The 21,587-nt window shown below is 35.4% G+C and overlaps 1 protein-coding gene across 1 annotated transcript; it reads right to left on the bottom strand.

Annotated features, from left to right (window-relative positions):
* Positions 1-2,928: 2,928 nt before the first annotated feature.
* LOC110105604 (histone-lysine N-methyltransferase ASHH3-like) lies at positions 2,929-21,359 on the bottom strand. The gene is made up of 10 exons (XM_020835167.2): positions 21,291-21,359; positions 19,696-19,774; positions 19,370-19,541; positions 19,215-19,295; positions 18,848-19,022; positions 14,775-14,802; positions 14,514-14,607; positions 3,632-3,683; positions 3,454-3,543; positions 2,929-3,230 (listed from the first exon to the last, which is right to left on the bottom strand). Exons 1-9 carry the CDS (start codon positions 21,357-21,359, stop codon positions 3,478-3,480), a joined length of 816 nt encoding a protein of 271 aa, XP_020690826.2. The 3' UTR covers positions 2,929-3,230; positions 3,454-3,477.
* Positions 21,360-21,587: the final 228 nt, after the last annotated feature.

The following is a 21,587-nucleotide window of genomic DNA, read 5'->3' as shown; positions in this document are numbered from 1 at the left end:
AAAATCATAAGCTGAGGCAAATTTAATATTGTCCTACCACCTTTTATTAATCACTCTAAACTCATAGACATCATTAATACTTTTAAAATATTTTACCACTCTACATAAATCTCTTTCAATAAAAACTTTTTCTTCAAGAAATATCCATTGTATTAATTATTCTAAGTCATTCAAAAATTTTAATTTTGAACACATATTCAAACATATTTGAGGAGCATAAATACTTATAATATTAATTATCTTAATATCAACAATATTCTTTAAAGTTATAATTATATCATCAGTTTTATTAATTTCTATAATATTATCTTTCAAGCTCTTATTTATATTTGCACATATATCATTTCTAATATGACTCATACTTGAGTACCATAATGTAAATCCTAACCTAATAATATCCTTAATTTTTTTTTCAAACCCATTTAATTTCCTGAATAAATATAATATTTATTTTCCTATAAATCACAATATTTAATAATTCTATTAATATGATTGTAAGAGAACCTTTATTCCAGAATTTTAACCTAATCCTAATTTCATAAACTAACTTCTTAGCCCGCTTCTATTCATAATGTGAAGACCCTTGTGCAACGAGCCTTGCATCCCTTTTATTGTATTCAAGTCATAGAGTGTCACTTCTAGAGAACACCCTAGCATAAATTAATAAAGTATAGTAAAATTAAAATATAAGTTAAAAAACATAATTATATTCATAAATTGATTTTATACTGAATAATTATATAGGCTCCATTATATCAAAAGATCGAAATGAAGCACAAAATAAAATAAAATTGATTTTGTTAAATTTAAAAAAGTGTGAAAATTTTGAGAGAATTTTATTGAAGAAATTTTAAATATACTTTTTGCAAAATTTGAGTATTATATCTAATAACTCAAGGGTCAATAGTCAATTCATCATCAGTCCCACCGGGCTTGAAAGAATATCAAGGAAATCTGATAGAGCGGAATGAGTTGATAAATGTTGAATTAATCTCAAAAAAGTTTAAACATGATTGAATTAATATTTTTGCACAAATAGTATAAACATGAGAGCATACAAATGTAATAACATCTATTACTTTATCCATCAAAATATAATTTAAACTTAAAACTACAACTCATTTATGAAATAATATATATATATATATATATAAAGCTGATATGCGGGGCAAAACTAGTTTCAAAAGCTCTTTCATACAAAAATGCATCAAAAGTGCAAACATCTTTACAAAATAGCAAGTCATTTATAAATATCTTGTACTCTCGATCCAATTTTATACCCCTTTGATGCAGGACTACGTATGAATGCAATCAATTTATTAGGAAGTTGCACAATCCTTGATTAGAATAAAAGTGAAATATCTATTAGCAGCTTAAACAACGAAATAAAACGAACAAGGGGCCACACCCGCTTAGGCTAAATCACATAACAAGAGCTTTGAAACCTTCAAGATAAATTAAAAAATAACATGATGCCATAGTAGTAGCTTCAGATAAAATACCTAATCTAACAATAAGAATTAATAAGCATAGAGACACACTCAAAACCCTACGTTTATTAAGCTTAGCAGAAGCAGGGAGAATCGTCCTTCGTAACTACAATCAAGCACAAGATAAGATTAGACTTAAGAAATATGTTAAAAGAGGGAAAAGAGAACCTCTGTCACGGGGCGGTGGAGATCCTCCACTCGATGCCTTCAAACTGTTCTTCGATTGCCTCCTCCAAAGTGTCCAGAATACACTACCATGTAATCTTCAACGGTGTGATCAACCCTTGTATTAACGTCAAAGAAGGTTGACTGTAGAATGTCGACGAAACCGCCCTCCTTGTAGGTTAGGCCGTACTCAGTTTCCGGATCCGCCATTCATAGATGCTAGGTGACAAATCTCCTCTCGCCTTGCTAGGGCTCTTAAGTATGATTGAAGAGAAAAAAAGTTTCTCTTGCTAAATGAAAGAAGGAAGAGCCGAGACAGAAATATGAAAGAAGTTTCAGATTTTTGGTATAAGGGGAGGAGAGGAATTTGAGAGAGAAGATCTCAATTCCCAAAATCCGGGGAGATTTAGAGAGAGAGAGAGAGAGAGAGAGAGAGAGAGAGAGAGAGAGGTGCGGCGGTATGATGAGGGATAGGGTGGGAATTGATTTCCTAAATCAATTATTTGATTTAGGAAATAATTCTGGAATTAAGGGATTTGGAAAATTCGGCCAAGAGGAGGGTGGGAGAAATTGGACTTGTTTCCAAATGGGGGTAGAGGGATTAGGAAATAAATCCTAATCAGCTCCTATAGGGGCCGGCGGCAATATAGATTAGGGGGAGCAATTATTGGAGGGGATTAAGGCTTTTAGAATTGGGTCTTGAGATTAGGAAAGATTTATTTAAAATCCCCTTGAATTTAAAATTCATAATAGACCTCAAATAAATACTTTCCTAAAATAGAAGAGTTAATTTAGGAAAGATTTTGAAATCAAATTCAAATTTTGAATTCCAAAATTAGCCCAATTAATCTACTACCCAATTAGGAAACACAATTGGAGAAGAGGAGTGGGTAGAGGGTCTAGGCCGGCGGCTAGGGAATTGGGGCTGGTGGCATTGGGGTTCAGGTATGGGATTTGGCCGTGGGGTTGAGAGGGGATGAGATGGGCTTGGGTGAAGTGGGAAACCGGCGACCAGGTGAGGGTGGAGGGGAAAGGAAGGGAGAAGGAGATACAAGAATGAAACTACGAACCCGACTTATCTATGTTGGTGGGTATTGCGCAATTCTCTCTCTCCTAAGGATCTCTCTCCATTAGAATTCTCAAGCTCTCACAAGAACTCATGCAAGAACAAATTTTGTAAACAATCATTCATTACTTGAAAAATAGAACATGGGGCTATAAATAGCCTAGTACATGAGACTTAAGAAATAAAAGATGAAAATGCCCTTTGAGCTTATATACGACATCTCTCATTAAAAAGGTACAACTGAAAAACTCATAAAACAAATACACAACACTGAAAATAAGAACATACATGAATAAGAAAATAACATAAATAAATCAAAAATACAAAGAGTCGATCGTAGCCATAGATCGGCGGCCACGCCTTTGATAGACCTTCCACGAACTGATGTCCCCATCACCCTTTGTGTTGTCTTTTGCATGGCCTTCACCTACATGTGAACATGTTTGCAATGCAACGGCATGCAGGCTGTGTAAGCACAACTCTTGGTTCACATTGTACTTCTCAAAATTCTGCATATGCATCACTATGTTAACAATGATGACTCGGCCTGGACCTGAGTTCACGTTTGTGCATATACAACAATAGGCATATAGGTATACAAGAATGGAAGGAGAATATAAATATGGGAAAAGCTAAATTAGCTGAAAATAAAGACCACAATTCATCCGCATGCAATGAGTCATGTTTTGGCGATTTTTAATGTTATTTTAACATTGCTAATAAAATATTTACCATTTAATCCCACAACTTGAAAGGTCATAAAAGTTCCCAATCTTCCTTTGACATATCAAGATTTTCAAGCTCTCCATCTTCTCTTAAAATCTGCAGCAATGTAAAAACATTTGTGTCTATGCATCTTCACAATAAATAAATTTAAAACTTTATATAATCAAACAGTAGATTTCCTTACAGTGTGCCTTCTGGTGTGACAGTTGAATTCTACTATGACTCCTCCAAAGTACCTGCAACACTCGCAAAATCTTCACTTAGGATTCACGATCTTGGCAGTTACAATATTGATGTAAACACACTAGTTCGAAAAGCCAGAACAAGAGAACAATGGACAGAACTTAACCAGTCTTGATTCAAATAGCAGCATTCATCTATAACATCCAAAATCCGACGAGAAAACTAAAAGAGAATTCAAAGAAACAAAGAAAATAAAAACAAGCTATCCTCAGACAACCGTCAGAGCGGGTTCCTCACATGCATCGAAATGTAGGTTAAGTAAAATAAGTGTTTTAGGGTTAGCAAACCGGTGGTCCACCACTGCACGATCAATCCAAACTCCTCCAGCAAATGCTCCCAAATCAACCAACAAACACCACCAAAGCTCAAGAAGAAGGATACAGATGGAGTGGAACTTGCGGAGAGACGAAAGAGGTTAGAAGCCGAGACGAAGGGTGGAAAAGAGCTCGCAAGATTTCCAAAGAGATAAAAGAAGAAGAGATGGAATAAGCTCGCAAGCTTTTCCAATAACCCGCAGGTCAATAGCAAAATGCTCTCAATATTCAACTACCCTCCTTCACAAATCATCTCATATTTATAGGTAAGAAAGGGGAATGCAAATAGCCACTTCAATGAATTTCCACAAGGACCCAAGCATCATAAGTCATGGAATTCCCCCACCTTTTCACGGAAAAAACAGCCCAGCCAGGGAACCGAAGAAGCAGCCACGGGAATCAAAGAGACCCGCACAGAACCGAGGCGCCAAAAGACACGGAAAGGCCCCCAACTCGGAAAACCATCAGCTAGCTGGAAAACCAAGGGGGCCATGGCACGGAAATCATCCAACACAGAAGCCCAAAAAACAACCACGGAATCCCAAGGGACAAGGGTTTATTTTAAAGAAGAAAAGGGAAGGAGAAGGGACAAGACCACTCCAATAATGAATCCAACTTATGAGCTTACCTTTAGAACATTAATGAGCTATTAAACTTCAGCTCATCATTAATGAGCTAGCAACTAAGAAAATGAGCTCATCTCCAAAGAACCAACCTCCTTCACACATCACCATAGGCTCCAAAACCGTGGACCATAAGCCCACCCGTGAACCAGCAGCAGTCAAGGACCAATCGAGCCATTAAACCAAAGGTCTACCAAGCCCCAAGCACTACCTGCCATGATCATTGGATGCTTTCCCATCATTGGATAGCTAAAAAAGGAAAAGAACATAAAAACAAACTAATGTTCAATATAAAATAAAAATACAGAATATTCGATAGCATCAAATATCAAGCAGACAAAAGGTTAGCTAGATTGTGCTGAATTCAAATGGATAGATCGATCCTTATGTTGGGATGAGAAACCTTTACTAATTAAACCCATGGATAACTAAATCATTATAAAGCTTGGTTTGATATTTCAACTTACAGAAAAATCATATAGATATCAAATCGGTGACTAGAGCTTTCTGAGTCAACATCGCTGATTCACCCTTGGGTTTATGAGCTGAGACTGATCTCTCCAATTTGGGCCTTAAGTTTGTTGGGTTGAAATCCGGCACTTGGAATTTTTAAACTACTTCAATGCATTTTAAAACCCTTCCCTCGGGCTTGCTCAGTGGAGTGGGCACCTTTTGACTCAATCTCTTGAGCTCTGTTGATCTAGGACATTCTGTGATCTAGCCGTTGGGAAATGCAAGGTTTATTGCATCAACTTTTATAGCATGCATGACTTTTCTTAAAGTATTGAGTATTAATGGGTGGCATGAGGCACACTCCACCAAGCCAATGACATAATATACTCCTTAATATCTTTTTTTTTAAATAAAAATGAGACCTTCCTAGTTCAACACAAAATCTTCACTACATCATGATGGAATGAATGATCTATAGAGTACCAATACTTGCCCCCTTGGGCGGGGGCAAAACATATGTTATAAAACCTAGTCACCATTGCACAATAGCTTTCTAAGTTCTGTTTACATCACACTTTAACTTAAGACTTTGAGCTCATCAAGCCATACAAGGGCGTTCGGCCCTATGAGGCCGTGTTATATGGCAATGATAAAGTAGGTTTAGCTGGATCATTAGAGGGTTGCATCTTCGAACACGAGCAAATAAATGGTCATCTTAGTCAAAGTATTGTAGGTTGCACTGAACATTTATAAAGCATCTATTAGCTTGTGTCATTCTCCTTTATATTTCCTTAAGCAACATGATAGGTAAGTACTGTCATTCAATGCGCATCTTTAGTGAACTAAAAGACGAGGCTCTTTTGAAGGTGGATATGATTTGACATGGCACTTCAAAATGAAAAACACTATGGCCTAAAAAATGCATATACAACTATTGGAGAAATTTTGTCATCCTCAACAATTGAGATATTTTGTGATCGAGCACGGCATATAAAATAATATATTATCCCGAATGACAAAAATATTATTTCGCTATGAACTCAATAATTAAACTTACATTTTAATTTTAACAGAGATTTTCCCCTACTTAATATTTGGTTGAAGAAGGTTTATTTTATTCTAGGGAACAAATGCCCCAAAGGGGCAAGTCCCTATGATTAATTACATCTCAAGCATTTGTTACTTGAGAACACTTTTGACTAAACTTGTGGTCATTTTTGAATCATTAAAATATCGGCTAACATTATTATTTTTTAAATTTGTGAAATTCTTGCTCAAAAATTTGATATTTGGGAATTTCAAGGATGATGAAATCAACTTTAAATTAGTTTCTATGAATGGAAGTCAAAGGAAAGAAAACCTAGTACTTGATTATGAGGAAACTCTGACATACTCAATATTATGGACTTTACATTTTAAAATTAGATTTTTGTTTAAATTAACCAATTTGATTTAGAATGTTGTGGCTTATATTCCAACAACACATGTCGAAAAAAAGCCCTGAATGTGAGAGCTTATGAAGTGACTGAAAGTCAACAACAGCCTTGGATCCTAAATCTAACGGAGTGCAAAGGACTTCCAAACCTACACCTCACAGAAGGCATAAGTCAACCCGACTTCTGGATTTACAACTCTATCTGGAAAAGACTACCAGCTAAATTCACCTAAACTCTTTTAAAACCATGTAGTCTGATTTCAATGCGTATGAAGAGTTAAGAAAGTTATTTTCATTAAGAAGATAGGACTTACAACTTGGTTTTTAGGCTAAGATGCTGCTTATGTCGGTATGCATATGCTGACTCACTGAAATATAGATTTTTTGTCATTTGGTCCTTAAGTAAAAGGCTTTCAACAGGTGACACTGGCATGCATGATCATTTTAATTCTTTTTTATTTAAAAGTGTGGCTTATTTGAGTATGCCATTCAATTTTTTGTAGAAAAATGCATATTGTCCTGTGATTGATTTTTTTATTTAAACATTTTAAATGGTAGAAAGCTTAATTATGTCCTAAGAGCCTATCATGTAACACATGTCCAAGCCACCGCCAAGCAAAAGCAAATGAACAAACCCAAGAAAAAACAAGCATTTCTAATGTAAACTTAGTAAATAATCAAATATGTGTGTATATATATAAAATCAACTAGAAACAGGAATGTAAATAATGTCCAAATTCTTACAACCATTATTTATAACTAAGTTGTCTGTCATTATACAACTCAATCAAATTATTTTTTTATAGGCTCAGCTAATGGGTCTTCAAGCTTTAACTTCTAGATGAGTCTTGGGCTTCACCTATGATAGGCTCATCCTTTTGATCCACCTCTCCTATAACTATATCCCATAGTCTTAACATACATCTTAAGTCTAACAAATATATTTTTAAATATAAAAGACTCAAGTATGCAAAACAGGAAAAATATTAGAAGCAATTTATATGACAGCAGTAAACATCACAAAATTGTCTGAAACTTAAAGTGTCAAACCATGTTTCTACCCTATTGGTCGTGTCTTCTTAGGGGGTTTAAGCAGCGCCTGCAAGCAAACAATGTTAAATAATCATGACTTATTTTTCACCCCCTCTTGGATAGGACTACCTGTAGAAAAAGCAAGTATATCTCTTATATCCACTTCAGGGCAAGTGCCCACAACACAGACAATCCAATATGCATCACACCATAACATCAACCACATGCGCAAAAAAAAGAAAAATCATAATCCTAGCATACTTAAGGATTGTTCACCTATGTGTGTGTCGGCTGTCCATATTGAGGTGTTTTATTTTGTTGAGGAATATAAGATATTTAATCTTAATCCATGGGTGATTTCACTTTAAGTTGTTTGTGACTTAAAGCTTTTATTTGATTTTTATTTGTTTCATATTTAAAAGGGTTATGAAGAACCCATAAAACTGCTACTATTTGCTTTGAGGAAAGTCTGCTACTTATAAAATCTTAAGATTCAATGATGTAATTATAAGCATTCCACCTTTTGGATAGGATGGATGATTAATCATTGTATCAAAGAAACCTAAGTAATTTTTACTAATTTTTATGTTCTCTTAATATTTGGATAAGAGAAACATCCACCTAATAAAGTAAGGTAGGCATGCCTAAGGATTTGACTTAGGATTTTGTGAAACTCGCCTAATAGAGTAAGATGAATTTCAGCAAATGGAAGCTCTTAAAAGACACCTAAATGTTATGTTTTACATGTCATAAGGATATAGAATTATTTATTTTGTTAAGTCAAGGGGTTAGAGTTTTTGGGTCTAAGGTTGAAAATTTTCTAAGGCTTATTGAGCCTATGAAGTGAGAGAAAATTTGTAACTTTGAGGCTAAAAATCAAGAGTTCTTTGGACTTTTAGATATCCAAAGAAAGGAACTCATTCATCTAACTTAGATTAGGAGAATGAAAGAGATAAGATCTATATTCCTATGCTTGATGCGGAATTATTTATTGATTTTGACTCAACAAATGCAATGGTTAGATATGAATCTCCTGCAACTTTGATGTTGAGGAGAAAAGGAGAGAGGACCTATAACTTTTGGGCTAAGCTAAGAGAATTTTCTAGGACTTTTGAATCCATAGAAAAGAAAAGTGACTTATAGTTTTGGTCTACAAGTCAAGAAGCATTCATTGAATGGTGTATTCAATGATGCATGATCATCTACCTAATTTGGTTTCGGCAAATGTGAGCGACAATATGCAACTTAGAGGTTACAAACTAGAGGATGAATCATTGAATTTTGCCTTCAATGAAGCATGATTATGTATCAAATTTGAGTTAGGTAAATATGCGAGAGTGGCATTTAGACTTGAGCTACAAGTCACAATGAATTTTCTTTGAATTACTAGGTGTTCAAAGAGAGGAGTTCACTCTTCCAATTTGAGTTGGAAGGACGAAATGGAGATAAGATTTTGATTCTTATGATTCACTAAAGCTCTCCTAAACTCTCTAAAATTCATTTGGAAACTTTTATCCGAGTTTAGGAAAACATCAAGCAAGGAGGTTAGAGGATTTACTATGGCTTTTAGGCTAAGGAAAGTTGAGAAATTCATACAAATTTGGCTAGTAGAAAATGGAGAGGAAAGTGCAAATTAGGGATTGAAAATTTGGAAAGGTTTCTTTGAACTTTTGGTGTTCAAAGAGAAAAAACCATTCACTTAATTTAGGCTAAGTAAATAGAGGGGGCTAGGATTTGGATCCTATGTCTAAGGGGTCATTTGTTAATTTTGTACTTAACAAATGAGATGGAAGAACTTAAGGTTTGGTTCTAAGTTCAAGTGCTACATGCAATGATATTTTTAAATTTTTGGAGGATTTCAAATCATCATGCATATGGAGAGGATGATTGTTTATTGATTTTGTATTTTAACAAACAAATCAAGTGAATCTAGGATTTTGATCCTATGAGTATTGGGTTCATGCAATGATATATATGAAGTCTTGAGAAACTTCAAGTCATCATACATGATAGAGAAGAAAAGTTTACGGTATTTTGTGTCTCAACAAATGGAGGAGACTTAAAGCTTGGTCCTAAAGCCCAATGAACTTATGACACGATACATTTAGAATTTTAGGGAAGTCTAAACATCATGCACAAGAAAGGGAAAACTCCTAAAAAAGAGCTCCTATATTTTATTTTAGAATGTTCTCGGCTCATTTAGAGAGGGAAGATTGATTCCTATAAGTTCTAAGAGATTTTAAAATCAATTTAATATGATCTAGAAAACCTAGAAGTGTATCCATGTGTAGGTGATTCATCATTTTAGGAGATTTTAGCAATCCAAGGCATCCATTTCCCAAAGCGTTGTATACAAAACTTAATGATAGGGGCATCAGAGCATGGAAAGTTTATCAAAGGCATGGTCGCCGATCTACTGCCACGATCGCGCCGATCTATTTTTGAGTCCTCATATGTAATTGTTTTATTTTAGTTGTTTTTTTTTTTCCCTTTTTACCCCTTAAGGGTTGTCATGTGTAAGCCCTACGAACCAAGTCGTCTTTTTTATTTTTTCGTGCATTGTATGAGGCTATATATAGCCCCTTAGGTTTCCTTTGAAATTAATGAATAAATTATGAAAATTTCTGAATATTGAGTTCTTGCGAGAGCTTGAGAGGTTTGGAGAGAAATCACTTGGAGAGGGAAGCGAATCACCCACCAACCTTGGAACCGAGAACCACCAGCAGCCAGGGACCAATCGAGCTAGCAAACCAAAGGTCTACCAAGCCATATGCACTTCCTACCATGATCATTGGATGCTTTCCCATCATTGGATAGCTAAAAAAGAAAAGATAATAAAATAGAAAACAAAATATACTATTGTTCAAACAAAATAAAAAGTACATAAATCCTTGATAGCATCAAAAGACCTTCATCTCTAACACTTCAACCCTACCGAATCGATGTATGGCTGATCCGGACCTTGACTCCGGCTTCGTCTACAACGAGCAAGGAAACGTCGACATTCTCCGATTAACCCGGAAATAGACAATTCTGCCGAAGAATACCTGGATCGAATCATCTTCACTTTGTCCGAAGCAATTGAAGAGCAGCTTGCCAACGTTCAGTGGCAAATCCCTTCCGTTCCACGACGAGGGTGAACTTTTTCCCCTATTCAAATTCTCTTCTAATCCTCTGCTCTTGTAGGTTGTGATTCAAGCACAAGGAGTCGTGCCAAGCTCCCTGCCTTCGCTTAGTAAATGTAGGATTTGAGTTTTGATTTTTTATGTTTTCTAATCTCATTGTTAACCTAGGGATTCTATTGAACATCTACTTAATTTGCATCGGTTGAAATTCTAATTACTTTGATGATTCTAACTCTTAGCATGTGATTTGGCCTAAGCGATGCATCACTTAATCAAAGATATCGTTTGTGGGATTTGCAATATAGACGTCAGAAGGATCATGGGAAATCTCACAATGGTTTAGCGCTTACAAGTTGATTAAATTTATGTTCAAGTACTTACAAAATCCCAGAGAAATTTACAAACTTCAACATATGCATACTTCTTGCACAATGTAAATCACTTTTGTCGTGCTCTATAATTGAAAGAAAGGTGCATGAAATTTGGATGAATTGCAAGTTTATGAACATTCTTACATGCTTGGATTGCTCGCCATTTTATGTAGCCATTTCAACTTTAAAAAAAATAGCATGAATAAACTCACATAATTCCAAAAGGAGGGATTGGGTATAACATATGGGCCTTTGAGGGTCCATTGAATACCCCCAAATTTGCTTTACAAGCATTTGAAATTAAATGAATATCTTCATGACCTTTGCAAGTTTCAAATGAACAACAATCCTAGCAAATGAGGGTGAGATCCTACATCCCATGTCAATTGTGTCATGACATAAACAATGTAACTCAAAACACTTAAAGCCTAAATATTGACATTTGAATTGGAATTAAATAACAACACTTAAGGATTGGTCGTAGGCAAAAGGTGTAAGGCACAATATGAATGCTCTTACGTGCATTTGGGAGGTGTTAGATACCAATCCAACGAATTTATGCGCATTGCCATCCCCTACGGGCTAACATATGAGAGCAACCCATGACAAATCAACAAATTTTCATGGGTTTGCAAATTGGACAGATATTTTGGAATTTTAGAAAACGAAATGCAAGGTTTTTATGGACCTAGGGAGTTTGGAGCGTCAAACACACATCAACAGCTTAAAGACCTAGGATTTTCTAAGTTTTAAGGGATTTTACCTCACCGGTTCAAGTCGCGGCGTGACTGGATATCAACTCGCCTTGCAAAGGCGAGAAATGGAGGAAAGGAAGGTGAGTTTGCAGTCCAAAAATGCTCCGAACTGCTATTTCCACTGTTTGAATGCTCTTAGATGTCGTCTCCGTTGTCACAAGCTTGGAGAAGTTGAAGGGAGAGGAAGAAGAAGGTTCCTACATGAGGTCGTTGGCCTCCAAACTCTTCCACAGCTTTCCCACTCAACTTCATGAACAACAGCAGAGAAGAAATTCTGGACCGACACCTTGCTTCAGCCGAACACCTACGATAAATGGGAAAGACTTCTCAAGCAATTCAACACTCAGGTCGCTACCTCGATCATCCCAAACCACACGTATGGAATATGCCGCTCAGTTGTTTGATCCGATTCTCAGGCACACATGAACGTGAACCGCCCAATTTCTCTCTTGAATCGCAAGCAGGTGCAGCAGCTCTTGGCACTCATCTCCCTCTAGATCGGGTTGATGCACGCAAGAGCCGAACGCAGGCTCCCTCTGACCTACCTCTATTTCGTCTGGGATAAGAACACGCACTAACCAGAGATACTCCCTCTCGACTCCGCTCCTTCCTCTCTTATGAATTGGATGGAAGAAATGAAAGTCGAGGTCGCACCTCCCTCTCTCATTTGGAGAAAATTATTAGGTGCGGAGTCTGGACAGGGAGAACGTCCGGATTTTCTGCGTATTTAATGAGTATTTACTGTGTATTTGCAAATACTCAATAAATACTCAGCAAATATTCAGTTGTGAGTATTACTTAATTTTTGTAAGGATTTGTCGAGTATTTTGTGAGTATTTTATGAGTATTTGTTGATTTACTGCACATTTACTGAGTATTTGCTTAGTATTTACAAATACTTAGCAAATACTCAGTAAATACGCAGCAATCCAGACGGTTCTTCCAGTCCGGACTCCGCACAGAATAATTTCTCTTCTAGGCAAGCCGCTCCAAGGAAGAAGTTCCGCTCGACACCTCTGTCCGCACACAGCCGAAAGAGAAATTATTCTGTATGTACTTCGATTGCAGAGGTCCGTTCGTATTTGTTGCGTATTTACTGGGTATTTATAGATACACAGCAAATACTCAACAAATCCTCAGTTGTGAGTATTTGTTAAGTATTTAGTGAGTAATTGATGAGTTTTTGCTGACTATTTATTGAGTAATTGCTTAATTTTGTTGATTTTCTATATATTGAGTACTTATCGTGTATTTTAAAATACGTAGTAAATACGCAACAATCTGGACGGTTCTTTGCATTCGAAGTCCACACAGAATAATAAGACTCTCACTCTTGTTTTTGTTCGACTCCGCCCCAAAAGCCCGAGCAGTAAGAGCCAAAATGAAGAAGGAAACCTGTTCTCCCTCTCACGCCCCACTCGACTGTACAAAACCGCATGAAACAGCAGGACGAATCCCCCAAGGCGCTTGATTTCGTCGAATTGGAACGATCTGCGCGTTATCCTTTGCCATACGGGATTTAACCAAAATACAGCGCACGCATGGAGTGATTTTCAACACAATTAGAGCCGTTGAATTCTTTCTTATTTAGAAATGATTTGAATTGAGTTTAAAAGTTAATTGGAGCTTAACTTAGAAAAATTGTGCTGAAATTGAGTCTGAATCGAACTCGATTTAAAACGATTTGGGTCGATTCGAATCAGATTTGGCTTGATCGACTCAATTTGACAAAATTGAGCTCCAATCGGTGCCGATTTGAGTTGATTTTGGGTTTGACATGGCTCAATTTAATTGATCGTGTTCAATTGAACCTGATCGAGTCCGATTCGACTCGATTTGGATCAAGTCAAGACGAAAAAAACGTCAACAAAAACTTTGGCTTCTCTAACTCGAACTTTAAAACCACTTTGAGAAATAATTGTTACCCGCTAAAATGAATGGGTGACTTGAAAAAGAGAGAATAAATGGTGCTTATAATATGTAATACAGGAGCTCTCAATGGATATAACACCATCATAAAGCTTAGGTTGAGTATAAGGCCTGTAATAACAACGTTTTGGATAGCCCAAGGGAGTAAAGCAAGGAAGTCTCCATCTATGACAATATCTAAAGGTATAACAGGTATAATGGCATGAGATCTATGTCTTAATCAATACTAAAGGAAACAAAATGAGGCGATCTTGGTCCAAATATCTCCTACGATCAACAATGCAATGCAGCTCTAGTAAAGGTGGTGATTGCACTATAAGGAGGAAAAGTAGATTTTAAATGGAGGAAGATCCCTAACTCATTTTTCATACTACCGAGTGGGGTGGGTGCGGAGGGCAAAAGTTTTGCATAGTGAGGGTGGGGGAGGGAGCCAAAACTATTGGTTAGTGGGCTGAAAAGTAACCCAGTTAAGAGATTGGTATACTTGAAGACCACTATGCTCCAAACGCCTATGTTGATTATAGGAAGACGAATCAACGAAGGGATCCTCATGCAAATGTGTTAAAAGTTTCATACGGTCCACCAAGCAACTAGGGGAAAAATGGGCATTTCATAAAATTAAATTGAGATCGCTATATATGTTTTCCTACTATTATAGCTATTTTAGCTTGAAGGAGCAGATACAATAAAATTACTGCATCATGTAAACTGTGCAACTTAATAAGCCGAACCCATCCATTAAGTTCAATACTACTTCAGAATATGTGAATTAAAACATGAGCATACCTTTTATTCCGTGGGCACCAAATTCGCACGATTTCCCAAATACAATTTTGAGAAGTTGTCTTCTTTTTAAATGGAATAATACTCTCTGAATTTCCTGCATTACCATAAATGGTTCAACTTAGCATGATTAAAGAACAGAAAAATAGAATTATTACAACCTTCTCAACCATAATAACTACGGTTAAGCTACAAATCATGCTCTTCAACAATGGATTTCGGTGGTGGAAACTTGCTCATTTTAACTGGTGATGATTTACTTACCCATGCTAGATTTTCCACTCGCAAAATCCTGCAAGCAACATTGCCAGATTTGGTTCTTACACACTCCAGGGAGATCTCAAAATTGAGACAATTCAAGGAGAAAACATAGATGGATAAAAAAAAAGAGTGGATGATCTTAACAACTGATATGATGACATCTAGAACGTATAAATGATTTTAAATTGTAATCAACTACACATTAGTCACATAATGCTTCTACTTCTAAGTGGCAGAATGCCCCCAGATGCTTATTTGGAATGCATCATTGCTGACCACACTTGATAATAAGCGAGTCATATCCTCTCATTGGCACTTGGCAACCACAACCATAAAATTGTTGCATTAGCGTTCTATTTGTAACTCGTCCAAAGTTACTCCAAGATTACATTAGCTTGCCATTAAGTAGCTAGCTTGGTAGCAAACGCCATAAGTCATCATTTTTCAGTAAAATTCAGAATAAGTTCCACATTATTGCCCAAATAAGTTTAGACCAAGAGTACAATTGTCAACTCATGATTATATTATACACTTGCTCGAACTGTAGAACATAATTTGTTGGTAAACTTCTGCAATAAGGAACTTAACGTGAACACAAAGTTACTTTAAACAGTAGTATCTCTGCTGAGATGATATTCATAAAAACTACCTATTAATGGGATTTGGCAATAAAGACCTCATTGAGCTAGATATCGGACTATACAAAATTATTAAATTAATTGCTCTATCACGGCAAGAGATTGACACACAACTGGTGTGAAATCTCTAAAACTTTAAAAGCTTTGTAAGAAAATTAAAAATATATTTACTAAATTCAAATAACATAGAACTGGATTTTGAACCAAGCTAATCAAATCACACGGCTACCATATGCCGATTGAACGATTCATGCATTTTGATACGTTAAAAAGCTAAACGAACTTGTAAAGAAAGTTCATTGATATGGGAGCAACCAAGCAAAAGTTCAGGCAGGTCTTTCCTTATCAATGCGAGTACTCTAAACTAGTGAAGCATATAACCAACATAGTAGTTGTTCTGGACTTCTGGCACATCCAAATCACTAAAGGTTTAAAGCATTTTAAACAAATTAATGTAGGATACAATTCGACACATGTACACAAAGAAAAACTAAACCCTTATTTTTAAGGATAATTTTTTAATTAAGTAGAGTTCGTTACGAACAATCAGATTTGGTATACAATTAGAGTTTGATCATTCTGGTCTCAACTCTAAATTGAAATTTCAATATCAAATTGAGTTTAAGTTGGAGTCAAGGAAAAAATGATCGATTATGAATCAATTTTTTTGTTGATCTGAGCCAAGTTTCTTAGTTTTAAGAAATAATTTTGAAATTCGTATTATATATATATAGACCTTATGGTATATGGATAAGAATGCACTTAAATCAGTACACTTTATATGAATTGAGTTGAAGGACTAATTTCTAGCGAGCAAATTTTGAGTAGAAGGAAAATTATTTTAATTTTGAGTTGATTGAAACTCAAGCTATTATTAAGAGAGTTTGGAGTTTCAAACAAAATTAAATGCCTACATGTAATAATTATGATTTATGTTTCTAATAAAACATTTCCTATCCCAATAAATGCATAAAATGAGCTGAAAGCAATGAAAGACTGCTGAAAGCAATGAAAGACTAATATGTCATATCGAGGTTCAATGATACTTAGCCTGATTGTATGTACGTATTTTTGAATAAAATTGAATTAATGACCGTTTGAGATATACATTTTGTAATATTTCCATACTAGAATCTGTCATAGGAATTATAACATGTTGCATTGTTGTATTGATACATTAATTATCTATTACATTTATTATATAGTCACTCCTAAATTTTTTATTGTTCATACTATATTCCTCATCTCCTTTTCGTTTAAATTTTAATAGATAGGAGTTACACACACACAGATATATATATATATATATATATATATATATATATATATATATATAACAACATCAAGCCTTTATCCCACTACATGGGGTTGGCTAAATGAATCATTTTTCTCCTTTGTGTCCCGTAAAGAGTAAAATACTCGTTTAAATCTAATAAAGAAATGTCATTTCTACTATTTTATAACCAAGTCTTTTTAAATCAACCTCTATCTTTCTTAACATAGGCCAAATCTAATACATCTACTCTCCTAATAGGGTCATCAGAAGGCTCCATTTTACATGACAAGACTATCTAAGGCAACTCTCTCTAATCTTATTTGTCACTAGAACTACTCCAACCTTTTCAAGTATATGCTTGTTTCGTATCCTGTCTCTAAGAGAAAAACCACTCATCCACCTGAGCATCCTCATCTAAGCAACATTTAACTTAATATTATGCTTCTCTTTTAATGGACAACATTCTACGTCATAAAGCATTGTAGGTCTCACCACCATCTTATAAAATTTTCCCTTAAGTTTGACTGGTACTTTTTTATCACCACTCAACAAACCCCGAAACATTCCTCCGCTTCAACCATCCAACTTGAATTCTACTAATAATAACCCCATCTATTTCACCATCACTCTGAACAATAGACCCAAGATATCTAAAACGAGTACACTTATTAATGACTTGGTCACTCAAAGTCACAAACCCCCCACTAGATCTATAACTACTAAAATTACACTCCATGTATTCGGTTTTAGATCTACTTAAACGAAAACCTTTAGAATCTAAGGTTGACTGCCATAATTCAAGTTTATCTTCAACTCCCTCTCTAGTCTTATCAACAAGAAATCAACAAGAAAAATATCGTCAGCAAAAAGCATATACCAAGGTACATCCTCTTGCAAATGTCTAGTGAGAACATCCATGACTAAAGCAAAAAGATAAGGGCTTAAGGCTAATCTTTGATGTAGTCCAACTGAAATAGATAAATACTTTGTCAAACCATCTTGTGTTTGAACACAAGTAATATAGCTCTTGCATACATATCCCTAATGACTTGAATAGTAGAATATAAGCATTATTAACCCCTTTCTTTTCTAGAACTCTCCATAGCACTTCTCTTGGAACTTTATCATATGCTTTCTCTAAATCAATAAATATCATATATGTGCGTATATTTGGTATTTTGTGTTTTGTAGTAGGTCATTGTTCGTACCTTTCTTTTTTCTATAGTTGTTTCTTTCACTTCTCTTTTCACATGTAGTTGTTTCTACTTTGTTGATGTACTACTATTTGGGTTCATAATAATGAAATAAAACTTCTATTTATCTTCCATTGTTTACTCTAATATGTTATGTTTATATTATTTGTATGTGAACTCTCCTTCTTGTGAATACAAAACAAATTGTCATATCCACACATCACATCCTATGTTACCGGAATGTATCACCTTCGGGACTCGGAGTGTGACAACGAATATATAAAAATTCATCATAAAAATCTAACCACCATTTATGAATTAATTATAAGACTTATTTAGAGTTTAGTTACCAGAAAATCCAGGTGATTAACTAGAAATATGTTCAAATATACCCTACCTTCAGCTCTTCTTTGGTGTTAAAAAAACTATTCTAACTATTTCAAACTCGTCATCTTATACAGAAAAAAAATAAAATAAAAATAAAAAATATTGATTTCTACCATAAAAGAGATGGCACTCTGAGGTCAGCTTAGCCAATTTTATAGATTAAAGGTTTTGTCCAACAAATAGTTTTCCTGCATTTTTTGTATCTAGGAAAAATTCTAGCTGCAGGAGTTTCTATCCCCATGAATAAAATAAAAATTTCACAATGGCTGGGTGTTGATTGAGAACCATAACGTGATGATTGAGCCTCAACTAGAGGGCTACAATCAATAAAACCTCTATTATCCCTTTAACTTCCCAAAATCCATCTTCAGAAATCTTCGTTTGGAAAAAGACCTAAAATCCTACTACTTTAGTAAATGGAAAATCACTTTAATAAGCAACAAATCTCCAATAACCAATTTGTTAAAAGAGAAAGTTCTGATGCATGCAAGCGGCGTATACAAAAAGGCCAAGGTATTTTAGAATTTAGTTAGAAATGAAATCATTTTAAGTTCGTGTCATGCAATATAATAAAGGGCTTACATATTTTTCATGAAAAACTGCATTCTTAGTGGGAGATGTGGCTGCCATCTCATAAAGTACTAGCTGCAAAGCAGCATCTGAAGAGAATTTCAGCTTACTAGGTCTGTTTCCTAACTTTTGTCTGCAGCCCTTGGCACCACAATAGCAATTTTGATCTGCTCCAAATTGTACAAACCTGTAAAATATTTCAGGCTTATAGCTTTCTTAAGAAAATAGCAAGCAACAGGGAATGGGGAATCGTAGGCAATATAAAACAGAAATCAATGTGAAGTTCGACAGGAAAACATAGTAAGCATATTCTGTTCATCAAAAAAAGAAGTGCTCTATAAAGTGGCAGACTTATTCTGCGGAACATTACAGAACATACTGATAATCATAAGTCAATTCCTCTCCCTTCTCTATGTCACGAGTTGCAAATATGCCAATTCGTGTCTCGCCCTCAATTGTCCTATGAAAGAAATTACATAAGGATACTAATTACCATGAAAATTAACTGAGGAAACAAGGTTAATTTGTAATAACCATTTTTGCATCTCAGTATTAGGTTGGCAGCTGTGATTTATAAATCTAGATTTATTTCCTTTGTATGTGGCATCAATAACCATATCACGATTAATCTCGCAGAGATAGAAGTTAGTCTCCCGACAGTGCTTCATCTTCCAAAGCCTTTCCTCACATGTTTTGTCGTCAATAACTGAAAATGGAAGAAGAGGGGAAGAAAGAGGTTAAAACATTGTTTCATTTCATAATGCGATTAGAAGGCAAAGATATAATTCTAAAGATCATGTTCATATGATAATTTTGCAATTAATCATCCACAGAAATGCATTTATAAAAGGAGGCATCACCTTCCCCAACATATTCAATCACAAAATCTCCTTGTCTCATGTCTTCATCTGTGACTAAGCCCGATCCACATTTCTCAGTCTATACAAATTACGATTTTGTATCAATGTAAAATTACACCAAATTGTGCAGCTTGTAACTTCATTGAAATAGAAGGAAGAAAAGTGAGAAGCAATTTTTTATTTTATGCTAGAAATGGAAACGGAGCTAAGAGAATAGCCTGAAGTAATCAATGAGTTGCTTTCAAAGGTAAAAAGGGCATAACATTTGCTACGAATAATATAAGGCAGAGGAGGCTTTCAATCGGAACAGACAAAACAAGGTACTATTTCTAAACCTAAACAGGTGAAATCCAAAAATTCCACAAGCACAACAGGTTAATGTATTAACCAGAACAAACTTAAAAGGGAAGCCCATAGATGATAAAAGAAACTCTACACGTTGCATTCAACACTGTTAGAAACAATGGCATTACTTAGTTAACATAATAGGATTGATATTCAACACTAACATTCACCCAGGAAGCACTAATATCAGGGGTGTCAATTTTGGGTCACGGGTCGGGTTCGGGTCAAACCCGAAATTGACCCGACACTGTTCGGGTTCGGGTCGGCTTGACCCGTTTTTGCAAACGGGTCAATTTTCTGGACCCGAACCCGACCCGCTTCGGGTTCGGGTCGGGTTCGGGTTGACCCGAACCCACTTCAGTCAAGCGCCTGTTTCAGTCGCGCAAGGGTTTCGATCGCGCGCGGGTTTCGCCGTTTCGGTCGCGCGGCAGCCGGCAGCAGTCGCGCGGGGGAAGCTGGCAGCGGTCGCGCGCGGTGCGAGCCTGGCGGGCGGTATATATATATATATATATATATATAATGTGCTTTCTCCTCCTAGGAGAAAATAATTATCTTTCTCTATGTAATTCTATTTTAACATTTACTAATTCACACAACCTTCAAACTTCTCTGTATAATTCTCTTTTACATTAACAAATTCATATAACCTTCAAATTTAAGATCACACCATTGATTGAAATCTACAACATACGAATTACATATCAATCGAGTTTCATCAAATTTCGAGATGATTTAACCATTCATCAGGGATATAAAAATTAAAAAATGTGATGATGAACAAACAATATATAGAGGCCCTATTAAAAATTTAGTTTGACACATGTATTCCACCAATCAAAATTATCTAATATTATCAAGATATCATCAACAATCCATGGATTTGATTACAAGTCATGTGAAGGTCTCTACAATTTGAAATATCAATTATATCATCATATATTCATATGCAATTAGACTCATCCATTATGAAATTTTAATTCATCAAATCAAAAAATTTTAAAGATAATCAAAGTTGCGCATAAATCACCTATTTTAATGACTTTAAAGAGAATGTGCAGTTTTGATCTTCCATTTGAAGGTGATAATATCAAAATTCAATTGCGAGAACCATGATTTGCACATCCTATAAATGTATGTATATATTGCTTTCTTTCTTTCCATTGTTGCCCCCTACTATATCCCTGAGATTGTAACCTAATATTTAGGGCTTTTAAAATTTCTCACTCAATTTGTAAGAGATTTTTTTTTACAATCTTTTCCAATGAAATGTGGTAGCCATCAGCTCTATGAACCACATCAAGTGAATGTTTTGTGTCCATCGAAGAATGTTTTAGTGCCAACAACAAGCTTCTAAGACATCAACAAGACTCCAAAATCTTACATGGGAAATGGCTTCATAAACTTTTTCAACCACTAAAGAACTGAACCTACAAGACTCTTGTAGCACCTTGTGGTTTCTCCCTAAGTCTAAGTACACATGAAAGAATGAAGAAGACGTATTGTTAAAGAGGAGGTGCATAAGCAGCTAAAGCATGCCAAATGCATCC

Source organism: Dendrobium catenatum, unplaced genomic scaffold (genome assembly GCF_001605985.2).
Source record: "Dendrobium catenatum unplaced genomic scaffold, ASM160598v2 fragScaff_scaffold_1056, whole genome shotgun sequence".
NCBI classification, from domain to species: Eukaryota; Viridiplantae; Streptophyta; class Magnoliopsida; order Asparagales; family Orchidaceae; genus Dendrobium; species Dendrobium catenatum.
This window is presented reverse-complemented; position numbering and strand designations above follow the sequence as displayed.